A 22,970-nucleotide genomic window follows, 5' to 3' on the forward strand; every position below is an offset into this window, starting at 1 on the left:
CGCTATGTGTAGGATTAGAGTCAGTATAGGAAGAGAGTATAGACCGGATGTGACATCCCGGAAGTGGGGCACCGGGTGTCAGGGTAAATGAATCAGTCACCATGTTGGGAGAGGCGTGTTTACAGAGCTTATGTACGCCATGGTGTGTGGACAAGGAGCAAGGGGCTAAAAGGCAGCGCTAACATAGCGTGAGGAATAGAAAAAAAGAAAGGAGAAAAGGAGACCAATTCTGATGAGTGCATAGTATTTTATTATGCTAATGACAAGTAGTATAGAGCTGAACTAGTGTTCCTAGAGATACGGGAACGTGACAGTAAGTGACCAGATATAATGAAAATAAAAGAAGATAAAAGACAAAGGGATGATGGGGGTGGACGTGACTAGTCCGGAGCACAGTGACAACAGGTGGATAAGGTGGTGCTCGTGATCCGTGGTGCCAATAAATCAGTACAGACGACTCTAAAAAGATAGAGAAGAGCACATTAGTAATCATACATAGCAACAACTGTCAAACAAACGCCATAAGCTCGTAATCACGGTTGAGACCTTTGGGAGCCAACGTCTCCAAAGTATGGATCCAAAACGCCTCTTTTTTGTGTAGTAAAGCGACTCTGTTGCCGCCTCTCCTTGGGGGTGGGACGCTATCAATAACCTGGTATCGTAATTGAGAAACAGAGTGGCCCAATGTATGAAAATGGTATGGGATCGGCAGGAGTAAGTTTTTGCACCGGATTGTAGATTTGTGCTTTGAGATCCTATCTCTCACTGACTGTGTGGTCTCACCCACGTATAATAGCCCACAGGGGCACTTGATGAGGTACACGACGTGAGAGGACTCACATGTAAAGAAATGGTTAATCTTAAACGTCTTGCCTGATCTGGGATGTTGGAAAGTGTTTCCCTTGAGCACGTTATGACATTGTGCACAATGGAGGCATGGAAATGTACCAGTCTTGGGGCGTGATAGAAAAGTTTGTCTACGCTGATCCCCTGTCCCGATGTCGGCTTTAACTAGATTGTCCCTCAAATTGGGTGGCCTTTCATCCTAGGCAGCACATATAGCCACTAGCATTTATCTTCATTCCAGTTCTTGGTATGTATTTATCTATACCCCTCTTCTCACTCACTGTGCCACTGTAGATCTGTAACTCTCTGTTACCATACACGCACCTTAGAAAGCTCTCTTTTGCCATGCACATGTACGGCTGTACATGTTTATGTTGTGTACATACTTTGTTTATTATTTATGATTTTGTGTTATCCTGAATTTATGTACTGTTTTGATATATATACTTTTCAGTTACTGACTTATGTGTGACCGAAACGTTTTGCATTGGGATACAATAAACTATCCGTTTTTCCTCTCACAACAAAGTTGAGTGCTGGGTCTCCTAGTAATATAGGCTGGATGTGAAGACTGTGTGTCTCTCCTAGTAATACAAGATGGATGTGAGGTCTGTGCGTCTCTCCTAGTAATATAGGCTGGATGTGAGGTCTGTGTGTCTCTCCTAGTAATACAAGATGGATGTGAGGTCTGTGTGTCTCTCCTAGTACTGCAAGATGGATGTGAGGTATGTGTGTCTCTCCTAGTACTGCAAGATGGATGTGAGGTCTGTGTGTCTCTCCTAGTAATATAGGCTGTTGTGAATTTGCTTTTTGCTCCCTCTAGTGGTTACTAGTTTTTTGACTCTGGTTTTTCTGTCATTCCTTTTATCCGCACCTGGGTCGTTAGTTAGGGGTGTTGCTATATAAGCTCCCTGGACCTTCAGTTCAATGCCTGGCAACGTAGTTATCAGAGCTAGTCTGCTGTGCTCTTGTCTACTGATCCTGGTTCCAGTTATATCAGCTAAGTCTGCTTTTTGCTTTTTGCTATTTGTTTTGGTTTTGTATTTTTGTCCAGCTTGTTCCAAATCTATATCCTGACCTTTGCTGGAAGCTCTAGGGGGCTGGTGTTCTCCCCCCGGACCGTTAGACGGTTCGGGGGTTCTTGAATTTCCAGTGTGGATTTTGATAGGGTTTTTGTTGACCATATAAGTTACCTTTCTTTATTCTGCTATCAGTAAGCGGGCCTCTCTGTGCTAAACCTGGTTCATTTCTGTGTTTGTCATTTCCTCTTACCTCACCGTTATTATTTGTGGGGGGCTTCTATCCAGCTTTGGGGTTCCCTTCTCTGGAGGCAAGAAAGGTCTTTGTTTTCCTCTACTAGGGGTAGCTAGATTCTCCGGCTGGCGCGTGTCATCTAGAATCAACGTAGGAATGATCCCCGGCTACTTCTAGTGTTGGCGTTAGGAGTAGATATATGGTCAACCCAGTTACCACTGCCCTATGAGCTGGATTTTTGTATTCTGCAGACTTCCACGTTCCTCTGAGACCCTCGCCATTGGGGTCATAACAGTTTGCCAGGCCAGTATTAAATGTTTAATGCATTGCAGAAGAGGGATTATAAGAAAGAAGATTCTGAGTTTTTTTTTTTTCTTTCTTCTTCCCCTTTACCTCAGAGTGGCTATGCTTGCTGCAGACATGAATGTCCAGACCTTGATTACAAGTGTGGACCAGCTGGCTACTCGTGTGCAGGGCATACAAGACTATGTTATCAGAAATCCTAGGTCAGAACCTAAAATACCGATTCCTGAACTGTTTTCCGGAGACAGGTTTAAGTTTAGGAATTTCGTGAATAATTGTAAATTGTTTTTGTCCCTGAGACCCTGTTCATCTGGAGACTTTGCTCAGCAAGTAAAAATTGTTATTTCGTTCTTACGGGGCGACCCTCAGGATTGGGCTTTTTCGCTGGCGCCAGGAGATCCGGCATTGGCTGATATTGATGCGTTTTTTCTGGCGCTCGGTTTACTTTATGAGGAACCCAATCTTGAGATTCAGGCAGAAAAGGCCTTGCTGGCTATGTCTCAGGGGCAGGACGAGGCTGAAGTGTATTGCCAAAAATTTCGGAAATGGTCCGTGCTGACACATTGGAACGAGTGTGCACTGGCCGCTAATTTTAGAAATGGCCTTTCTGAAGCCATTAAGAATGTTATGGTGGGTTTTCCCATTCCCACAGGTCTGAATGATACTATGGCACTGGCTATTCAAATTGACCGGCGGTTGCGGGAGCGCAAAACCGCAAATTCCCTCATGGTGTTGTCTGAACAGACACCTAATTCGGTGCAATGTGATAGAAAAACCGCAAATTCCCTCATGGTGTTGTCTGAACAGACACCTGATTTAATGCAATGTGATAGAATCCTGACTAGAAATGAGCGGAAAATTCATAGACGCCGGAATGGCTTGTGCTACTACTGTGGTGATTCTACACATGTTATCTCAGCATGCTCTAAACGTATAGCTAAGGTTGTTAGTCCTGTCACCGTTGGTAATTTGCAACCTAAATTTATTCTGTCTGTAACTTTGATTTGCTCACTGTCGTCTTATCCTGTCATGGCGTTTGTAGATTCAGGTGCTGCCCTGAGTCTTATGGATCTGTCATTTGCTAAGCGCTGTGGTTTTACTCTTGAACCATTAGTAAATCCTATTCCTCTTAGGGGTATTGATGCTACGCCATTGGCAGCAAATAAACCGCAGTATTGGACACAGGTTACCATGTGCATGACTCCTGAACACCGCGAGGTGATACGTTTCCTGGTTTTACATAAAATGCATGATTTGGTTGTTTTAGGGCTGCCATGGTTACAGACCCATAATCCAGTCCTGGACTGGAAGGCTATGTCAGTCTCAAGTTGGGGCTGTCGTGGTATTCATGGGGATTCCCTGCCTGTGTCTATTGCTTCTTCTACGCCTTCGGAAGTTCCTGAGTATTTGTCTGATTATCAGGATGTCTTCAGTGAGTCTGAGTCCAGTGCACTGCCTCCTCATAGGGAATGTGACTGTGCTATAGATTTGATCCCAGGCAGTAAATTTCCTAAGGGAAGACTGTTTAATCTGTCGGTACCTGAACATACCGCTATGCGTTCATATATCAAGGAGTCTCTGGAGAAAGGACATATTCGTCCGTCTTCTTCCCCTCTTGGTGCGGGATTCTTTTTTGTGGCAAAAAAGGACGGATCTTTGAGGCCTTGTATTGATTATCGGCTTTTAAATAAGATCACTGTCAAATTTCAGTATCCTTTACCGCTGTTGTCTGACTTGTTTGCCCGGATTAAAGGTGCCAAGTGGTTCACCAAGATAGACCTTCGTGGTGCGTACAACCTTGTGCGCATTAAGCAAGGTGATGAATGGAAAACCGCATTCAATACGCCCGAAGGTCATTTTGAGTACTTGGTGATGCCTTTTGGGCTCTCCAATGCGCCTTCAGTTTTTCAGTCCTTTATGCATGACATTTTCCGGAAGTATCTGGATAAATTTTTGATTGTTTATCTGGATGATATTTTGGTTTTTTCTGAGAATTGGGATTCGCATGTGGAGCAGGTCAGGTTGGTCTTTAAAATTTTGCGTGAAAATTCTTTGTTTGTCAAGGGCTCAAAATGTCTCTTTGGTGTACAGAAGGTTCCCTTTTTGGGGTTCATTTTTTCCCCTTCTGCTGTGGAGATGGACCCAGTCAAGGTCCGAGCTATTCTTGATTGGACTCAGCCCTCGTCAGTTAAGAGTCTTCAGAAGTTCTTGGGTTTCGCTAACTTCTACCGTCGTTTTATCGCTAATTTTTCTAGCATTGTGAAACCTTTGACGGATATGACCAAGAAGGGCTCCGATGTAGCTAACTGGGCTCCTGCTGCCGTGGAGGCTTTCCAGGAGTTGAAACGCCGGTTTACTTCGGCGCCTGTTTTGTGCCAGCCCGATGTCTCACTTCCCTTTCAGGTTGAGGTGGATGCTTCAGAGATTGGAGCAGGGGCCGTTTTGTCGCAGAGAGGCCCTGGTTGCTCTGTTATGAAACCTTGTGCCTTTTTCTCTAGGAAGTTTTCGCCTGCCGAGCGAAATTATGATGGTGGGCAATCGGGAGTTGTTGGCCATGAAATGGGCATTTGAGGAGTGGCGTCATTGGCTCGAGGGTGCTAAGCATCGTGTGGTGGTCTTGACTGATCACAAAAATCTGATGTATCTCGAGTCTGCTAAACGCCTTAATCCGAGACAGGCCCGCTGGTCATTGTTTTTCTCCCGCTTTGATTTTGTTGTCTCGTATTTACCAGGTTCAAAGAATGTGAAGGCCGATGCTCTTTCTAGGAGCTTTGTGCCTGATGCTCCTGAAGTCGCTGATCCTGTTGGTATTCTTAAAGATGGAGTTATCTTGTCAGCTATTTCTCCGGATCTGCGACGTGTGTTGCAGAGATTTCAGGCTGATAGGCCTGAGTCTTGTCCACCTGACAGACTGTTTGTCCCGGATAAGTGGACCAGCAGAGTCATTTCCGAGGTTCATTCCTCGGTGTTGGCAGGTCACCCGGGAATTTTTGGCACCAGAGATCTGGTGGCCAGGTCCTTTTGGTGGCCTTCCTTGTCAAGGGATGTGCGGTCATTTGTGCAGTCCTGTGGGACTTGTGCTCGAGCTAAGCCTTGCTGTTCTCGTGCCAGCGGTTTGCTCTTGCCCTTGCCTGTCCCGAAGAGACCTTGGACACATATCTCCATGGATTTCATTTCTGATCTTCCGCTATCTCAGGGCATGTCCGTTATCTGGGTGATATGTGATCGCTTCTCCAAGATGGTCCATTTGGTTCCTTTGCCTAAGCTGCCTTCCTCTTCCGATCTGGTTCCTGTGTTTTTCCAGAACGTGGTTCGTTTGCACGGCATCCCTGAGAATATTGTGTCAGACAGAGGATCCCAGTTCGTTTCCAGGTTCTGGCGATCCTTTTGTAGTAGGATGGGCATTGATTTGTCGTTTTCGTCTGCTTTCCATCCTCAGACTAATGGACAGACGGAGCGAACCAATCAGACTTTGGAGGCTTATTTGAGGTGTTTTGTCTCTGCTGATCAGGACGATTGGGTGACATTCTTGCCGTTGGCTGAGTTTGCCCTTAATAATCGGGCTAGTTCCGCCACCTTGGTTTCGCCTTTTTTCTGCAACTCTGGTTTCCATCCTCGCTTTTCTTCGGGTCATGTGGAGCCTTCTGACTGTCCTGGGGTGGATTCTGTGGTGGATAGGTTGCAGCGGATCTGGAATCATGTGGTGGACAACTTGAAGTTGTCACAGGAGAGGGCTCAGCGCTTTGCCAACCGCCGCCGCGGTGTGGGTCCCCGACTACGCGTTGGGGATTTGGTATGGCTTTCTTCCCGCTTTGTTCCTATGAAGGTCTCCTCTCCCAAATTTAAACCTCGTTTTATTGGGCCTTACAAGATATTGGAAATCCTTAATCCTGTATCTTTTCGTCTGGATCTTCCTGTGTCGTTTGCTATTCACAATGTATTTCATAGGTCCTTGTTGCGGCGGTACATTGTGCCTGTAGTTCCTTCTGCTGAGCCTCCTGCTCCGGTGTTGGTTGAGGGCGAGTTGGAGTACGTGGTGGAGAAGATCTTGGATTCTCGCCTCTCCAGGCGGAGGCTTCAGTACCTGGTCAAGTGGAAGGGCTATGGTCAGGAGGATAATTCCTGGGTGGTCGCCTCTGATGTTCATGCGGCCGATTTAGTTCGTGCCTTTCATGCCGCTCATCCTGATCGCCCTGGTGGTCGTGGTGAGGGTTCGGTGACCCCTCACTAAGGGGGGGGTACTGTTGTGAATTTGCTTTTTGCTCCCTCTAGTGGTTACTAGTTTTTTGACTCTGGTTTTTCTGTCATTCCTTTTATCCGCACCTGGGTCGTTAGTTAGGGGTGTTGCTATATAAGCTCCCTGGACCTTCAGTTCAATGCCTGGCAACGTAGTTATCAGAGCTAGTCTGCTGTGCTCTTGTCTACTGATCCTGGTTCCAGTTATATCAGCTAAGTCTGCTTTTTGCTTTTTGCTATTTGTTTTGGTTTTGTATTTTTGTCCAGCTTGTTCCAAATCTATATCCTGACCTTTGCTGGAAGCTCTAGGGGGCTGGTGTTCTCCCCCCGGACCGTTAGACGGTTCGGGGGTTCTTGAATTTCCAGTGTGGATTTTGATAGGGTTTTTGTTGACCATATAAGTTACCTTTCTTTATTCTGCTATCAGTAAGCGGGCCTCTCTGTGCTAAACCTGGTTAATTTCTGTGTTTGTCATTTCCTCTTACCTCACCGTTATTATTTGTGGGGGGCTTCTATCCAGCTTTGGGGTTCCCTTCTCTGGAGGCAAGAAAGGTCTTTGTTTTCCTCTACTAGGGGTAGCTAGATTCTCCGGCTGGCGCGTGTCATCTAGAATCAACGTAGGAATGATCCCCGGCTACTTCTAGTGTTGGCGTTAGGAGTAGATATATGGTCAACCCAGTTACCACTGCCCTATGAGCTGGATTTTTGTATTCTGCAGACTTCCACGTTCCTCTGAGACCCTCGCCATTGGGGTCATAACAATAGGCTGGATGTGAAGTCTGTGTGTCTCTCCTAGTAATACAAGATGGATGTGAGGTCTGTGCGTCTCTCCTAGTAATATAGGCTGGATGGGAGGTCAGTGTGTCTATCCTAGTAATATAGGCTGGATGTGAGGTCTGTGTGTCCCTCCTAGTAATACAAGATGGATGTGAGGTCTGTGCGTCTCTCCTAGTAATATAGGCTGGATGTGAGGTCTGTGTGTCTCTCCTAGTAATATAGGCTGGATGTGAGGTCTGTGTGTCTCTCCTAGTAATACAAGATGGATGTGAGGTCTGTGTGTCTCTCCTAGTAATACAAGATGGATGTGAGGTCTGTGTGTCTCTCCTAGTAATACAAGATGGATGTGAGGTCTGTGTGTCTCTCCTAGTAATACAAGATGGATGTGAGGTCTGTGTGTCTCTCCTAGTAATATAGGCTGGATGTAACTGCTGTGTCTCTCCCACTAATATAGGCTGAATGTAAGGTCTGCATCTCTCCTAGCAATACAAGATGGATGTGAAGTCTGTGTGTCTCTCCTAGTATTACAAGATGGATGTGAGGTCTGTGTGCCTCTCCCAGTAATATAGGCTGGATGTGAGGTCTGTGTGTCTCTCCTAGTAATACAAGATGGATGTGAGGTCTGTGTGTCTCTCCTAGTAATACAAGATGGATGTGAGGTCTGTGTGTCTCTCCTAGTACTACAAGATGGATGTGAGGTCTGTGTGTCTCTCCTAGTAATACAAGATGGATGTGAGGTCTGTGCGTCTCTCCTAGTAATATAGGATGGATATGAAATCTGCATCTCTCCTGGTAATATAGGATGGATGTGAGGTCTGTGACTCTCCCAATAATATAGGCTGGATGTGAGTTCTGTGTGTCTCTCCTAGTAATACAAGATGGATGTGAGGTCTGTGTGTCTCTCCTAGTATTATAGGATGGATGGGAGGTCAGTGTGTCTATCCTAGTAATATAGGCTGGATGTGAGGTCTGTGTGTCTCTCCTAGTAATACAAGATGGATGTGAGGTCTGTGCGTCTCTCCTAGTAATACAAGATAGATGTGAAGTCTGTGTGTCTCTCCTAGTAATACAAGATGGATGTGAGGTCTGCATCTCTCCTGGTAATATAGGATGGATGTGAGGTCTGTGCGTCTCTCCTATTAATACAAGATGGATGTGAGGTCTGTGCGTCTCTCCTAGCAATATAGGCGGAGAATGAGCCCTTACATTTACAGAAAACCATCTTATTACAAATTATTAGCAGAACATATAATACACATATTTCACTATAGACATGGTCTAACCTCGAGTATACTTGCAGATGACTCATCATTCATGACTTCACTACTCTGTGCGGTCGGGGTATTGGAGCTGCACCTCTGCCCAATATTCAGTGCCAGCTCCCACTTATGCAGAGCCTCTTCAAAAAGTTCCACTCCTAATTAGCAATAAAGTCAATTTAATAAAAAAAATAAATAAAAAAAGCAATTCTGATCAAGAAACATGCTTAACAGTTCATGGGATGAGAAACTACAGTGGCACGATGTGGGAACCACATATTTCTACCGTAACAGTACGTAACGGATCATCAAATGTGATATGGCACCTGATCACCATTTGCTCCAAAAGCCAAAAAGCAGTTCTTCCCTTCAGATTATGCCCTCATGTGGGGGTATTGCTTTGCTCAGGAAAAATTGCTTTAACAAAGGTGGGGTAATTTTTATTTGTTGTTCCTTATTAAAATGATAAAATCGGATCTTAAAATTTTTTTTAAAAAAAAGTTCCAATGTTTTACAGGTTTTCGTTGTTACATCAAAATGCTAAAAAAAAAAAATATTTAAAAAATGATGCCGACATACACGAGACATGGTAAATATTAACTATTGTGTGTACTATGACTGTCTTAAGGGCAGAAAGACTAAAATTTAGAAAAATTGTATTTTTCAATAAAATAGATTTAAAACTCTTCAACCTGAATTTACTATTAATATAAAGTCTGTGCCCCGTAAAGTAAAGTATTTGCCCCGTATTTCACATGTAAAGCGCCGTGGAATAAATGGCGCTATAAAAATGTATAATAATAAAGTACAATGTGTCACGCAAAAAACAACAACAAAATCTCAGAATGATTTGGATACATAAAAGCATTCCAAGTGTTTAAAGTGACACCTATCACAATGGGGCTTCATTCTACCATCCCATTCATCATTCAGGGGGTTAACACATCAAAAAGGTATTTTGGCATGCTATATGCTCCTTTTAACACCTCTCTGCTTATAATAACAGTCTCCATGTCATGTCATCTATGATTTGTGATTTATGACTGCAGTAAATCCTACCTTGAATGTAAAGATGTTCTGCTTCAGACTCATCAGCGGCAGCGAGCTGTTCCATCCATTTCTCGGGGCTCCCATGATGCCAGCGAAGTAGCATTTGCGTTGGAAGAGTTGACCGCCACTACCTAACCAAGCGAGATCTATGGAGGGCAATGCAATTTTTCAGACACAACTTTTTAGAAGTCCACAGGACGCCATAAGTATATTATTGCACTTATGAGTCTATAAGTGCTGTATATTAGTGGGCGCACCCACAACAAAGTGAGCGATTCAGGCTACAAATATATGTACGTATTATTTATGCAGATCCCTAAAATACTATTTACATTGGCTCCAAAAGGCAGATTCACTAAAAAGATGTCAACCCTAAGCATCCTGGCTGTACATGAATCAGCCTCCCAGGATACAAACCAATGCCAAGTATATTGATAGGATGGGGAATAACATGTTGACTGCTGGGGGTCTGATCCATGGTCCAATCCTCTCTGAATGGAACAGAGTTCTAGCATGTGCACATTTCCGCTCCATTCATTCTCTATAAGACTGCACAGCACTCGGCAGTCTCCGGCAGTCCATTAGAGAATGAATGGAATAGATGCACATGCCGCAGGGCCACATTCTTGAGACTGGTGGGGGTCCCCCGCCCGTGATCAATCCTAGGCAGAAGGGATAACTTATACACCTAGAACAAAGGCTTTAGCCTCACCTGATTATGGTATTTTTTCTATTTAGCATAAGAAGCGGACTCAGAATCATTCCCCTGATGTAACAGCGGCGAAGCTTACCGATGCCAGACTGAGTGGAGCTGGAGTGCTTGCTTGGTTCAATCGAAGAGATGCCACTCAACGTGTCATTGCTTTTATTGCTGGGACTTTGTACCCTGCGCGAGCATCCTAAAAGGGTATGAAAACAAAGGAAAATTAGATATAAAAAAGCACCACCAGTACTGATGTTCCTTCCCAATGCGTGTGATAGAAAACCCCCAAACATATATAACATTAAATTATTAATCAGCGAACACGTGAAAATGTCACAAAAGTGGCGGAAGACACAGTGATATGGCGACTGTGCTGAATGGTGGGCCCCATCGCTGCAAAGGAAAGTGTCACAAACACAATATTATAAAAGGTGAGCCAAATTGTAGAAGATGGGGAGATATACATCATGCATACACCCTGATCAGTCAGAATAGATCAGGTATTATGTGTCAAAGAAAGATCCAAATACTGCCAGCACCCAAGGTTTCCCAGCAGAACATTGCCTCCTTGGACAATTTCTTCCCAGGGTAAATGATGCACATTAACACCCGGTCGTCCACATGATGTGAAATCTGATTCATCAGACCAGGGCACCTTCTTCCATTGCTCAATGGTCCTGTTCTGATGCTCACACGCCCACTGTAGACACCTTTGGCTTGGATTATTTTGGGCGCTCTGACCGATCTGTGACTATTCAACCTCATGTACAGCGAGCAGAGTCCATGGGTCTGTCACATGTTGCATTTTCACCTAGTAAACTGAATGGGGCTCAGCTGAAGCACCAGGTCCAGGGCCGATCAGACTTCCCACAATGCTCTACGTGGACTTAAAATGTGCATATGTCTGCAGGACATCCACATCGTCTGTGCAGATCCTAAGGCTACATAGGGGACATTACAAGGAAAAGCGAGGCTGCCGAGGACAAGTCAGTACTGTCTGTGCAGTCTCATCCAGAATATTGCACATGTGGTGCTTTCCACAGTCCAGGACAAGTGTCTATAAACATCAGACAGGAATGTCCTGAGATTATCAGTCCATCACGGCAGTAAATTCCACAATGTGAGGACTGAAGCCTTTACATAAAACCTCTCCCACTTTACAGTTATTGGCTCAAATGCAAGCATCAGATAGCGAGCTGGTAATGGGGTATGAGCCGATAATGGTGCCGCCCCTCGTAATCTTTGTCCATTAGAGTGACTAACCTTTCTGTACAGAAGAGGAGCGTCTGACAGGTAACACGACTGGTGGGACTCCTCTTGCCTTCAGATCTCCACCTCCTGCGGTTATGTTTTCTCTTGTGTTTCCGTCTCTTCAGCTGATGAGCTGCCAGGGCTAAGATGTAGAACCATGGGACCACTGCAGCCAATCACTGGCCTCTGCGGTAATGCATGCAAGTACAGCACATGACCTCGGAGGCCAGAGATTGGCTTGCAGGGATCGGTCATGTGAATGTCCGGCACATGATCACTCCAGGAAAATTAATAAAGAACGACAGGTGACCACACATCACATACCCACAGAATGTGCCATAAATGAATAGTAGATGCGGATCCCATCAATGGGGCCTGCATATATCAAGAGCAGGGCCCCGTCATGGGCTCCTGTGAGGGGAGAGGTGGTTGGAAATCAAACAGAAGTAGGAATTTGGACCACCTCTACACTGACATATGCCCCATCCTTGAGATTAGCGAGACCAGCACCTACCGTACATTAAAGGTGTGTCCTTAGGAAAAGCCATGAGCGTATATAAGTGTAATAACCCTAAAAATCATAGTTGTTGGCAGCAAATGTTGTCATGAGAGCATGGGATGTACTGCCAACAATATGTCAACCCTACGGGGACCATATTAGCAATTATTTAACCCCATGCAGTTTGTATTGTACCATGTGAACATTAGAAATATGGAAATCTGCAGTTGTGAATGCACCTTAAAGGGTGCCAGTGATTTGACGTGAACATTTTTTTTCCTGAATCCGGCACGGTTTTTCTTTTGTTCCTGCGCCTTTCCGTTCCTGAGATATAGCCCCCCCCTCTTCCCTGTATAGAAATCTAGGAGAGGTAACGGGTAAGGAGGGAGTAGATCAGGCGCTCCAAGAGTTTAGAGATGAAGGGGAGATTGGAGACTGGTCTGTAGTTGTTTGTGCAGGATGGGTCGAGGGTGGGTTTCTTTAGTAATGGAGTAATGATAGAATGCTTGAAGGAGGAGGGGAAAATGCCAGAGGAGAGAGAGAGATTAAAGATTGTAGTTAGGTGAGCTGCGACACTGGAGAGAGAGAATGGATATGTGAGGGAATGGGGTCAGTAGTGCATGTAGTCGGACGAGAAGAGGAGAGGAGCTTGGAGACTTCTTCTGTGATGGGATTGAATGTGGAGAGTGAGCCAGGGGAAATGCAGGGAGGGATGGGAGTCACTGAACTTGGTGATTGGGAGCGGATTTCCTGGCGGATATTGTCTATTTTCTCTATAAAGTGGGAGGCCAGGTCATCTGCACAAATGTCTGTGATAGGGGCTTGTGGGGCATGTGCTTTTGGCCTGAGGAGGGAGTGAAAGGTGTCAAAAAGTTTCTTGGGGATGTTGGATAGTGAGAAGATCAGGGTAGTGAAGTAAGTCTGTTTGGCGAGGTGAAAGGCAGAATTATAGGTCCTTAACATAAATTTGAAGTGGATGAGGTCTTCTGGTGTGCGTGTTTTCCTCCATAAGCGTTCAGCACTCCTAGAGCATCGCTGGAGAAATCGGGTTTGCGATGTGAGCCAGGGCTGTTATACTCTGTGTTTGGAGGTTATAGTGCCATATAGTGGGGGTCTGAATAGTGCCATATAGTGAGGGCGCATGGAAGAGCTTGGAAGAGAAGGAGCACCGTTTGACTTTTCAAAGCAAAATTGGCTGGAATTGAGATCGGGAGCCATGTCGCGTTTGAAGAGCCTCTCATGTGCCTAAACAGTGGAAACTCTCCACAAGTGACACCATTTTGGAAAGTAGACCCCCTAAAGAACTTATCTAAATGTGTGGTGAGAACGTTGAACCCCCAAGTGCTTCACAGAAGTTTTAAAATATAGAACGGTAAAAATAAAAAATCATTTTTTTCAGAAAAATTACCTTTTCGACCCCAATTTTTATTTTCCCAAGGGTAACAGGAGAAATTGGACCCCAAAAGTTGTTGTGCAATTTGTCCCGAGTACGCTGATACCCCATATGTGGGGGTAAACCACTGTTTGGGCGCATGGCAGAGCTTGGAAGGGAAGGAGCACTGTTTTACTTTTCAATGCAAAATTGGCTGGAATTAAGATCAGATGCCATGTCGCGTTTGGAGAGCCCGTGATGTGCCTCAACAGTGGAAAAACCCCAATTCTGACTCCAACCCTAACCCCAACACACCCCTAATTCTAATTCCAACCCTAACCATAACCCTAACCACACCTCTAACTCCAACAAACCCCTAACCCTACGGCTAGGCTCACACTACGTTTCCCCAGTCCGTTAGACGGACTGCGTTACACCACGGTGTAAGCAGTCCGTTGACGCCGCCATTAAGCCCTATGTCAGACGCATCGCTAGCGCATGCCCAAAATGGGCGTGCGCTAGCGATGTGCCGTCATTGCGTGACGGACCCTGGAATGCGGGCTGCAGCGTTTACGGGTCCGTCACCGCTAGCGTGATCACATTTCGGCACTTGCGTTAAAGCAGCCCGTTTAACGCATGTGTTGAACGGGCTGCTTTAACGCAATGTGAATCTAGCCTTATTCAAACCCTAACCCTAACTTTAGCCCCAACCCTAACGGGAAAATGGAAATATAGGGATTTTTGTGTACTCCCCATAAAATCCTTTTCTCCGAGCCACTCATTGGGGGGGACACAGAACCATGGGTGTTATGCTGCTGTCACTACTGTAGGAGGCTGACACTAAGTTGAGACAAAAATAGTTAGCTCCTCCCCTGCAGTATACACCCTTATGCTGGCTTCCAGAGATCCAGTTCAGTGTAAAAGCAGTAGGAGATTATTAACAACATATAACATAATATTAAGAGTACAACATGACAGAGTAAGCAAAGAGCCAAAAAGAAAACAAGCCATAAGGCTAACAGGGTGGGAGCTGTGTCCCCCAATGAGTGGCTCGGAGAAAAGGATTTTACGGTGAGTACACAAAAATCCCTTTTTCTCCTTCGCTACATTGGGGGACACAGAACCATGGGACGTCCCAAAGCAGTCCCTGGGTGGGGAACAATATAACCCAATAACTCCGTGTACCAACTGACTATAAATGCGCAACAGCTGCTTGCAGAACACGTCTGCCAAGGGCCGCATCCGCAGAAGAATGAGTGTTGACATTGTAGTGCTTTGTGAAGGTATGCAGGCTGGACCATGTTGCGGCCTTGCAAACCTGCTCCGCCGACGCCTGGTGCCGAATGGCCCAGGAAGCACCCACTGACCGAGTTGAGTGTGCCCTAATCCCCGCCGGGATAGGTCTGCCCCTGACCCAATAAGATTCTTGAATAGCTGATCGGATCCATCTGGCTATCGTGGCTTTAGAAGCAGCTAAACCCTTTCTGTGACCCTCTGGGAGCACAAAGAGGGAGTCTGACTTGCGGAAGGGGGCGGTCCTAGAAACGTACCTCCTGAGGGCCCGTACCATGTCCAAGGTGTGAAGGGCCTTTACAACCCTATGTCTTGGCTGTGGGCAAAAGGAGGGAGGAACGATATCTTCATTAAGGTGGAAGGATGAAACCACCTTGGGAAGAAAAGACGGAGGTGGACGTAGGACTACTTTATCTTGGTGGAAGGAAAGGAAGGGCGCCCGGCAAGACAGGGCGGCCAACTCTGAGAGTCGCCTGATAGAGGTTACTGCCACAAGGAAGGCGACCTTCCAGGAGAGGACAATCAGCGAAACATCCTGCAGAGGTTCAAAAGGGGACTCCTGAAGAACACTCAGAACCAAATTGAGATCCCAAGTCTCTAACGGCATTCTATAGGGGGGTACCACATGAGAGACCCCCTGAACGACAGTCCTGACCTGCAGGTTAGCAGCAATCCTACAATGGAACAACACGGATAATGCCGAGATCTGACCCTTGAGAGAACTGAGTGCCAGACCGGAATCCAAGCCGGATTGGAGAAATTCCAGAATGGAGGGAATAGAAAAGGCGAGAGGAGGACGTCCACGGAGCCTGCACCATGAGAAGAAGGCTTTCCAGGTGCGGTGATAAATGCGAGCGGAAGATGTCTTGCGAGCGCTAATCATGGTGGCAATGACTTGCTGGGAGAAACCAGCTTGAGTTAGGATCCAGGTTTCAACAGCCACGCCGTTAAACGTAGGGCCCGAGTTCTGGTGGTAGATCGGCCCTTGGCGAAGCAGATCTGGGCGATCTGGTAGCCGCCAGGGAACGTCGGATACGAGTTGAACGAGCTCTGCGTACCACGCACGACGTGGCCAATCCGGGGTGACTAGGATCAAAGGAACCCCCCTCCATCTTGATTTTCTGGATTACCTTCGGTAGTAAAGGAAGCGGAGGAAACACGTACGGGAGGTGGAACTGATGCCATGGGAATATCAGTGCGTCCACCCCGATGGCTTTAGGATCCCGAGAACGCGCTATGAAGTTGGGAACCTTTGCATTCAGTCTGGGCGCCATCAGATCCACGTCCGGAGTCCCCCAGCGAAGACAAATCTGCTGGAAGACCTCCGGATAGAGTTCCCACTCCCCCGAGGAGAGACCCTGACGGCTGAGAAAGTCCGCCACCCAGTTCTCAACGCCTGGAATGTGACTGCAGAAATGGTGGAGCGGTTGTGCTCTGCCCAGCGGAGAATGTGAGAGACTTCCCACATCGCCGCCCTGCTGCGGGTACCCCCCTGATGGTTTATGTACACCACAGCTGTAACATTGTCTGATTGAATTCGAATTGGAAGGAGGAAGTGGAAATGTCTCAGGGCCACCAATCTGATCGCTCGAATCTCCAAGATGTTTATCGGATGTCTCGACTCTCGAATCGTCCAACGTCCCTGGGTAGTGTGGTGGCAAAATACCGCTCCCCAACCGAGGAGACTGGCGTCGGTATTTACCACAAACCAGTGAATTGGGAGAAAAGACCTTCCCTGGCTGAGAGATAACTCCAAAGTCCACCATTTGAGCGCTTGCCTGATCCGCGGGGGCAGAGGACATGGCCGATCAAGGGATAAGGGACTCCTGTTCCAATTGTCCAGTAGAGCCTGTTATAAGAGACGGAGATGCAGTTGGGCGAAGGGAACCACTTCCATTGCGGCCACCATTTTCGCCAGGATCCTCATGGCAAAACGAATGGAATGAGGAAAGGGACGACAAAGTGTCCGGGTTCCCTGCTGAAGCGCTTGGACCTTGGACCGAGGAAGCAGAACCATCCCCTTGGACGTGTCCAGGATCATGCCTAGGAAGGAGGTCCGTCGGGCTGGAACAGGGGAGGACTTGTCCAAGTTGATCAGCCAGCCCAGGCGTGAAAGGGTATTCAAGGTAATGCGGACACTTGCTTGGCAGGTGTGATAGACGACCTCCTGATCAAAGGTCCGTCCTAAGTATGGCAACGCAACCACTACTCGGGAGTGAAGAATGGCCATGACCGCCGCCATGACCTTTGGGAATACCCTGGGCGCGGTGGCAAGGCCGAAGGGTAAGGCCGTGAATTGAAAATGGTCCTGTTGGATGGCAAAACGCAGGAACCTTTGATGTGGCGGGAAGACTGGGATATGGAGATAAGCTTCTTTGATGTCTATTGATGCTAAAAATTCTCCTCTCTCCATTGAGGAGACGACTGACCGGAGGGATTCCATCCTGAAATGCTGGACCTTTACACATTTGTTTAGGAGTTTTAGATCCAAAATAGGGGGCACCGCCCCGTCCTTTTTTGGAACGACGAAGAGGTTTGAGTAAAAACCTCTGAACTTCTCGTGTTCTGGAACCGGAACAATTACCCCGTTTTGGCGGAGAGACTCGATGGCGCGGTGAAGCGCGCGAGACTGAGCTCCTGAACTTGGATGACGAGAGGAAAAAAACCGAGCTGGAGGGGAGGCGATGAATTCTATTTTGTAACCGGAAGACACCAGGTCTCTGACCCATTCGTCGTGAATGACGGAAAGCCAGACATGTTGAAAGAGAAGCAGACGTCTGCCTACTTTTTTGGTGGTGTCGACCGGAAGACTCCCAGAGTCATTGTGAAGGAAATCTGGAGGGCCTGGATCCCCTAGTTCTGGGCTGCCTAGGCTTACCTCGCCAGGACTGATTTGGCCTGTATGAGGGCCGAGAGTCTCTGTCTGTACGTGGAGAACGTTCTGATCTGGACGAGGCTGTGGAGGAGGACCAGAAAGGGCTACTGCGAAAAGGCTGAAAGTGAAAATGTTGCTGACAATGAAAAGCAGTTTTAGGCTTATGCTGCGGGAGGAATTTGCTATTCCCTCTTGTAGCATCGGAAATAAGCTGGTCTAGTTTCTCTCCAAAAGACGTCCGGTCTGAAAAGGCAGAGAAATCAGAGACTTTTTAGAAGATGAATCCGCACGCCACTCTCTAAGCCATAGTGCTCTTCTAATGGTGACGGCGTTTGAGGCAGCAATTGCCGCACAGTCTGCTGCGTCTAAAGATGCGTACATCACATAGTCTCCAGCCATAGCGATTTGTTTGGAGAGATCCGCTGCCTCAGACGGAAGAGCCTGGTCCTGAATGGATTTTGCAAGGGCATCTGCCCAGAAAACCATTGCTTTTGCAACCCATGCCGCAGCGAAGGAAGGGAATAGCGAGGAACCTGAGGCCTCATACACTGAGCGAGCCATGGAATCTATTTGGCGTTCTGTGGGATTTTTAATTGAAGCACCATCAGGTACAGACAAAAGCGTTTTGGTAGCCAGACGCGATACCGGAGGATCTACTAGTGGAGGGATACTTCGTTCCCAGGGTCTTTTTACCCATAAAGCGCTTATCCGGTCGCTCCCTGTGTCGCCTGACTATCTCCAAAAAGTCCGGATGAGAGGCGAACACCCTATGGGATCGCTTGGTTCTTGTAAAAGAAACCGCATGATCCGGAGCCGAATTAGGGTCATCATCAACCTTTAGCGCATGATTCACAGCTTCAATGAGGGAATCCACAGTCGCTTGAAAACTCCGGAGAATCCGGGTCCAAGGATGCCTCAGACTCATACTCAGAGTCATGAACGCTGCGAACCCCTGGAGGGAGAGCGAGAAGTGGAGCTACCAGAGGCTGAATGGCGTGGTGAATGCTCAGGAGAGGTAGTGTGGATCTGTTTTTTTGGATGTCCGTACCTCCTTCAGGTGAGAGCGGCCCCTGCTAGCCGATGATTCCCCTGTAATGGAGGGGTCTCTTAACCCAGGTAGACGAGTGCCCCGCTCCCCAGAGGGGTCATGGAGGGATTCAATCGCTTTGGCCAGCGAAGCCATGGATTGTGACAGTGACGCAGCCCACTCAGGGGGGCTAGATACACTGGGGTCGGTAGCGGCGAAGGGCTCCTGGGCACATTGGGCATCACAGGCTGGGCAGAGAGGAGAGCTTTGAGGCCGGGGGAGAGGAGCCTGGCAGGTGGTACACGCAGTGAAAAAGGTAGTATGTACCGTTGTAGTCTTTTTAGCCTTTGACTGCGACATAATGTACCCCAATATAAGTGAAAAACACTGCTAATGGAAGCGATGTGGGGTAAAGCTGCAGGGAAGCACCTAGTGCCGTCTCCTTACCCAGGTCCTGTGTCCCGCAATCTGAAGGTGATGGCGCTGAGTAAACCGGCATCCAGGGCGACACGTGCAGAGGGCGGCAGAGCTGCTTGCAGTGGGAAAAAGATGGCTGCCGAGAGCTGGTCTCGCAAGGAGCGAGAAGCGCCAGGATTGGAGGCAGAGCCGCCAGAATGATGCAAGCGGTGGGCGGAGCTTACTGGGATGCGCCCTACACAAGGCCAAAGCCAGGGACTAAATTTATGGCTTCGGCCGGCGCGCACCCGCAGACTGCTGGGAAATGAGCCGCGGAGCTGTGGGGACCCTGCCGCTATGGAGCCCTCGTATGCCGCCAAAAAAACGACCCCTCAAGGTGCACTTACCCTGATATGAGGGGGATGGTTCAGCAGGTCAGAGCTGTGCCCGGGGTAGTTAGGATGGTGCAGGGCTGGGGAGCCTCCATCCACCATCCCCTGAAAGGGGGGTGGAGTGGAACCGTCCGCCTCCTTCCATCATCAGCTTTACAGTGGTGATGCAGTGGGGGGGCTGCACGGACGCCACAATGGAAAGTGCCTCTGAACAGCCGAGGGTAAAACCTGGTGGGCAGGGCAAAATGTCCGGCAATATGGCCTGGCTGCAGAAGAGGATACTGGAGGTACCACTCCAGTGCTCATCTGATGGGGGGGGGGGGGGGGGGGAGATCGAGGCCCGTCGCCCCTAAAATCAGCCCAGGCAGTCGCAGGAGAGGATACGGAGAGGGGCACTCTCTGTGCTCGCCTGTTGTTGGTTCGGGGAGATCGGAGCCTTGAAAGGTTCCGTCGCCCCTTCGTCCAAAAGGGATAAATAGTAGAAAATCCGAAAAGTTCTGGTCTGAATAGCAGACCCAGTGTGCCTCCTAAAGACACTAAGCCTGAACTGGGTCTCTGGAAGCCAGGATGAGGGTGTATACTGCAGGGGAGGAGCTAACTTTTTTGTCTCAACTTAGTGTCAGCCTCCTAGTGACAGCAGCATAACACCCATGGTCCTGTGTCCCCCAATGTGGCGAAGGAGAAAAATACATTTTTTTTATTTTATTATTTTTACCTAACTAAGGGGGTGATAAAGGGGGGTTTGATTTACTATTTATAGTGGGTTTTATGTTTGGCAGCTGTCACACACTAAAAGATGCTTTTTATTGCAAAAAAATAGTTTTTTGCGTCTCCACATTTTGAGAGCTATAATTTATCCATATTTTGGTCCACAGAGTCATGTGAGGTCTTGTTTATTGCAGGACGAGTTGACGTTTTTATTGGCACCATGACATTTTATGATCTCTATATTCTTAAAGGGGTTTTCCATCATTTAAGTATTGATGGTCCAATTGATGGAGATCTGACCCCCTCAATGATTACCTGTTATTGGCCGGATGTATACGGTGCACATAGCAGAACGCCACCTTTCCTTCACACCCTTCACTGGCCACTCTAAGTTAATGCTTATTAGCCAAAGACCAGGGAAGCAAAGGAGAACCGAGAAGGTAGAGTGTTTATGTGTCTGTTCGTTTCTACTTCTATAAGTCATATAACCTCTGTATAATAAAGGACGGCCCCTTTATAATGCTCCACAACTTCTCTAATCTGCTCTTCAGTGACTGCTGGACCATCTAACCCCATTATATCGAGCTCATCAGACACAACTGGCCCTCCAGTTAGCGACATCAGGCCTACGTCACATTACACAAGCACTGGATGCAGATTACTACACCAACTCCCACTGTGTGAACTAAAATACATGTGTATAAATGAGCAGCAATTAAAGGGAATCTCTCCGTAAGATAAACCCCCTAAATTGCAAATATGGGAATGCAGGGCTTTGAAATTATAAATCGCTATATCTTCCATCTGTTTCTGTTATCCCTGGCAATCAGCGTTTTTGTTCATGTGCAAATGTGTTAAGTGCTCTGGGTGGGACAGAGAACTTAAAGGGAGACTGTCACCGCGGAAAACACTTCACTTGCAGTTATAGGGTTAATCATCAGGTAATGAGTGTTACAATGTTGTCCAGCAGCCTTATTGAAAGTGAAACTACCATTATAAAAACGAACTTGTTTCCTTCTGGGAGCCGCTGGCTTTCAGTCATGGGGGCAGCTCACAGAGGGCTTACAGTCACCAATCACAGCATCGCTCGCTATAGTGCGAGTGGAGGCTGTAACAGAATACGTCCCAGCACTATGACTGACAGCTCACTCTGCAGTGCGTCTATGCAGAGCAGGCTGTGAAAGTCCCGGGTCACATTTGAATGACAGGCGGCGCAGGACAACTTTGTGATTTATTAGTTTAGTTAGATTGAGTTAGGCTATAACTGTGAAAACAATCAGACCATGTGTAATTATTAATCACTGCAGAAATGCAATCAATGTGAGGCCAAGGGTTCACTTAATTACATGTCCAAGAAAAAGTAATTATAAACAACAGAGATATAAGATACTAAAAAATTCACAAGTTTATTGGAAAAAGTGCCCTGGTGCTGTTAACATGTAAAACATACCTTCGGTATGGGAACAGGGGCAAAATGTGAAGTTCCTGGGGCATATTGCTAAATTTAGGGGCCCAAAGCTACCATGTGTCATTCATAATACTGATGTGGTCTAATGTGGTCTCTTTAGGTACCAGAGTGCACCCCATGGTTATCCCTTTTATGTCCTTACAATAAAGCTTCCTAATTTCCTTGTATGAAAAATACACAACATACAAAACTACATCTCCCCCCACATATAGGAGGAGACAACCATGTCTGAGACCTAGTCAGCTTCCCACCATGAATGTAACTGATATCTCACAGGAACATCACAAATACGGTTGGTAAAATCATCTCATCCCCATGGCCTCAGGTTCATTCCGGTCATGGATGGAAGTCTTCACTTACAATTTTCTGGAAAAGAAGAAGACAAGCAGCTGTATATAATATGAAGATGATTTGTGATACAGATGCTAACCCACGACCTGTAATGGTACAATGTCGTCCTTTCTTTTTACATACCTTGTTATTTTTCTCTATCTCCTCCAGTTCACGATCCCATCCCAGGAGTTGTACAAGTCGCTTCACCCCGCTGGTGACCTCTCCTAATTCTACTACACTGAGCCCATCTGAATTGTCCAGAAAAGGTCCCACCGGGTCTCGGTTGATGAGGACTCGTGGTGTAGAGCTCCGCACGGCATACACCAGGCTGGCAAAGGGTTCCACCTAGAAAATCAAATTGGTTTTAGATACTTGATAAAAACAGGCTTCAACATATATTAAAATGACCACCTGATCTTTCCTTACAAGAGTTTTCTGCTTGAGAAAGATCTGTTGGATCGAAAAGTTGCCACAGGAGGCGGAATAAAATGTGATTTTTTTTTTTCACCAACGTTTGAGGCACTGTCTTCTCTCCTACTTGGTAAAGATCTACCTGCAGCACGGTGGCTAAGTGGTTAGCACTGTTGCTTTGCAGTGCTAGGTTCTAGGTTCAAATCTCACCAAGGACAACATCTGCAAGGAGTTTAGGGTAACAATTGTAGGTTGTCCCCCAAACATGAATTCTTTCCACACTATAAAACATAGTGGTAGCTTAATTATCTTTCTATGAAATGGCCCTTCTCTATAAATATGAGAATAAGTAGGAGTGCACCGATCCATGTACAACACTGTTGGTTGCATAGACTACGAAGATTTTTCGACCACTGATCTCATCTATATGATTCATGCTGCCCGAACCCCAAGCCACAAAATCAGAGAGCAAAGCCGCCTGGGACATGCCTCTTGGACCAGTCACCTCGGATGCTCT

General features: G+C 46.9%; 2 protein-coding genes across 5 annotated transcripts in view; both read right to left on the minus strand.

The window, feature by feature from the left end:
- Positions 1–233: 233 nt before the first annotated feature.
- LOC143806908 (mitoguardin 2-like) lies at positions 234–14,172 on the minus strand. The gene is made up of 4 exons (XM_077287924.1): positions 10,517–14,172; positions 9,735–9,871; positions 8,700–8,833; positions 234–459 (listed from the first exon to the last, which is right to left on the minus strand). Exons 2-4 carry the CDS (start codon positions 9,826–9,828, stop codon positions 445–447), a joined length of 243 nt encoding a protein of 80 aa, XP_077144039.1. The 5' UTR covers positions 9,829–9,871; positions 10,517–14,172; the 3' UTR covers positions 234–444.
- A 7,456-nt stretch (positions 14,173–21,628) lies between these two features.
- The window catches only part of SIRT3 (sirtuin 3), a 32,205-nt gene continuing 30,863 nt past the window's right edge, over positions 21,629–22,970 (minus strand). For all 4 annotated transcript variants that reach the window (XM_077287930.1, XM_077287928.1, XM_077287926.1 and 1 more), the window contains 2 exons: positions 22,184–22,387; positions 21,629–22,075 (listed from right to left, as the gene is read on the minus strand). In XM_077287930.1, the coding sequence (XP_077144045.1) occupies positions 22,046–22,075; positions 22,184–22,387 (234 nt within the window). In that variant the 3' untranslated portion in view covers positions 21,629–22,045. The remainder of the gene's footprint in view (positions 22,076–22,183; positions 22,388–22,970) is intronic.

Source organism: Ranitomeya variabilis, chromosome 2 (genome assembly GCF_051348905.1).
Source record: "Ranitomeya variabilis isolate aRanVar5 chromosome 2, aRanVar5.hap1, whole genome shotgun sequence".
Lineage (NCBI taxonomy): Eukaryota > Metazoa > Chordata > Amphibia > Anura > Dendrobatidae > Ranitomeya > Ranitomeya variabilis.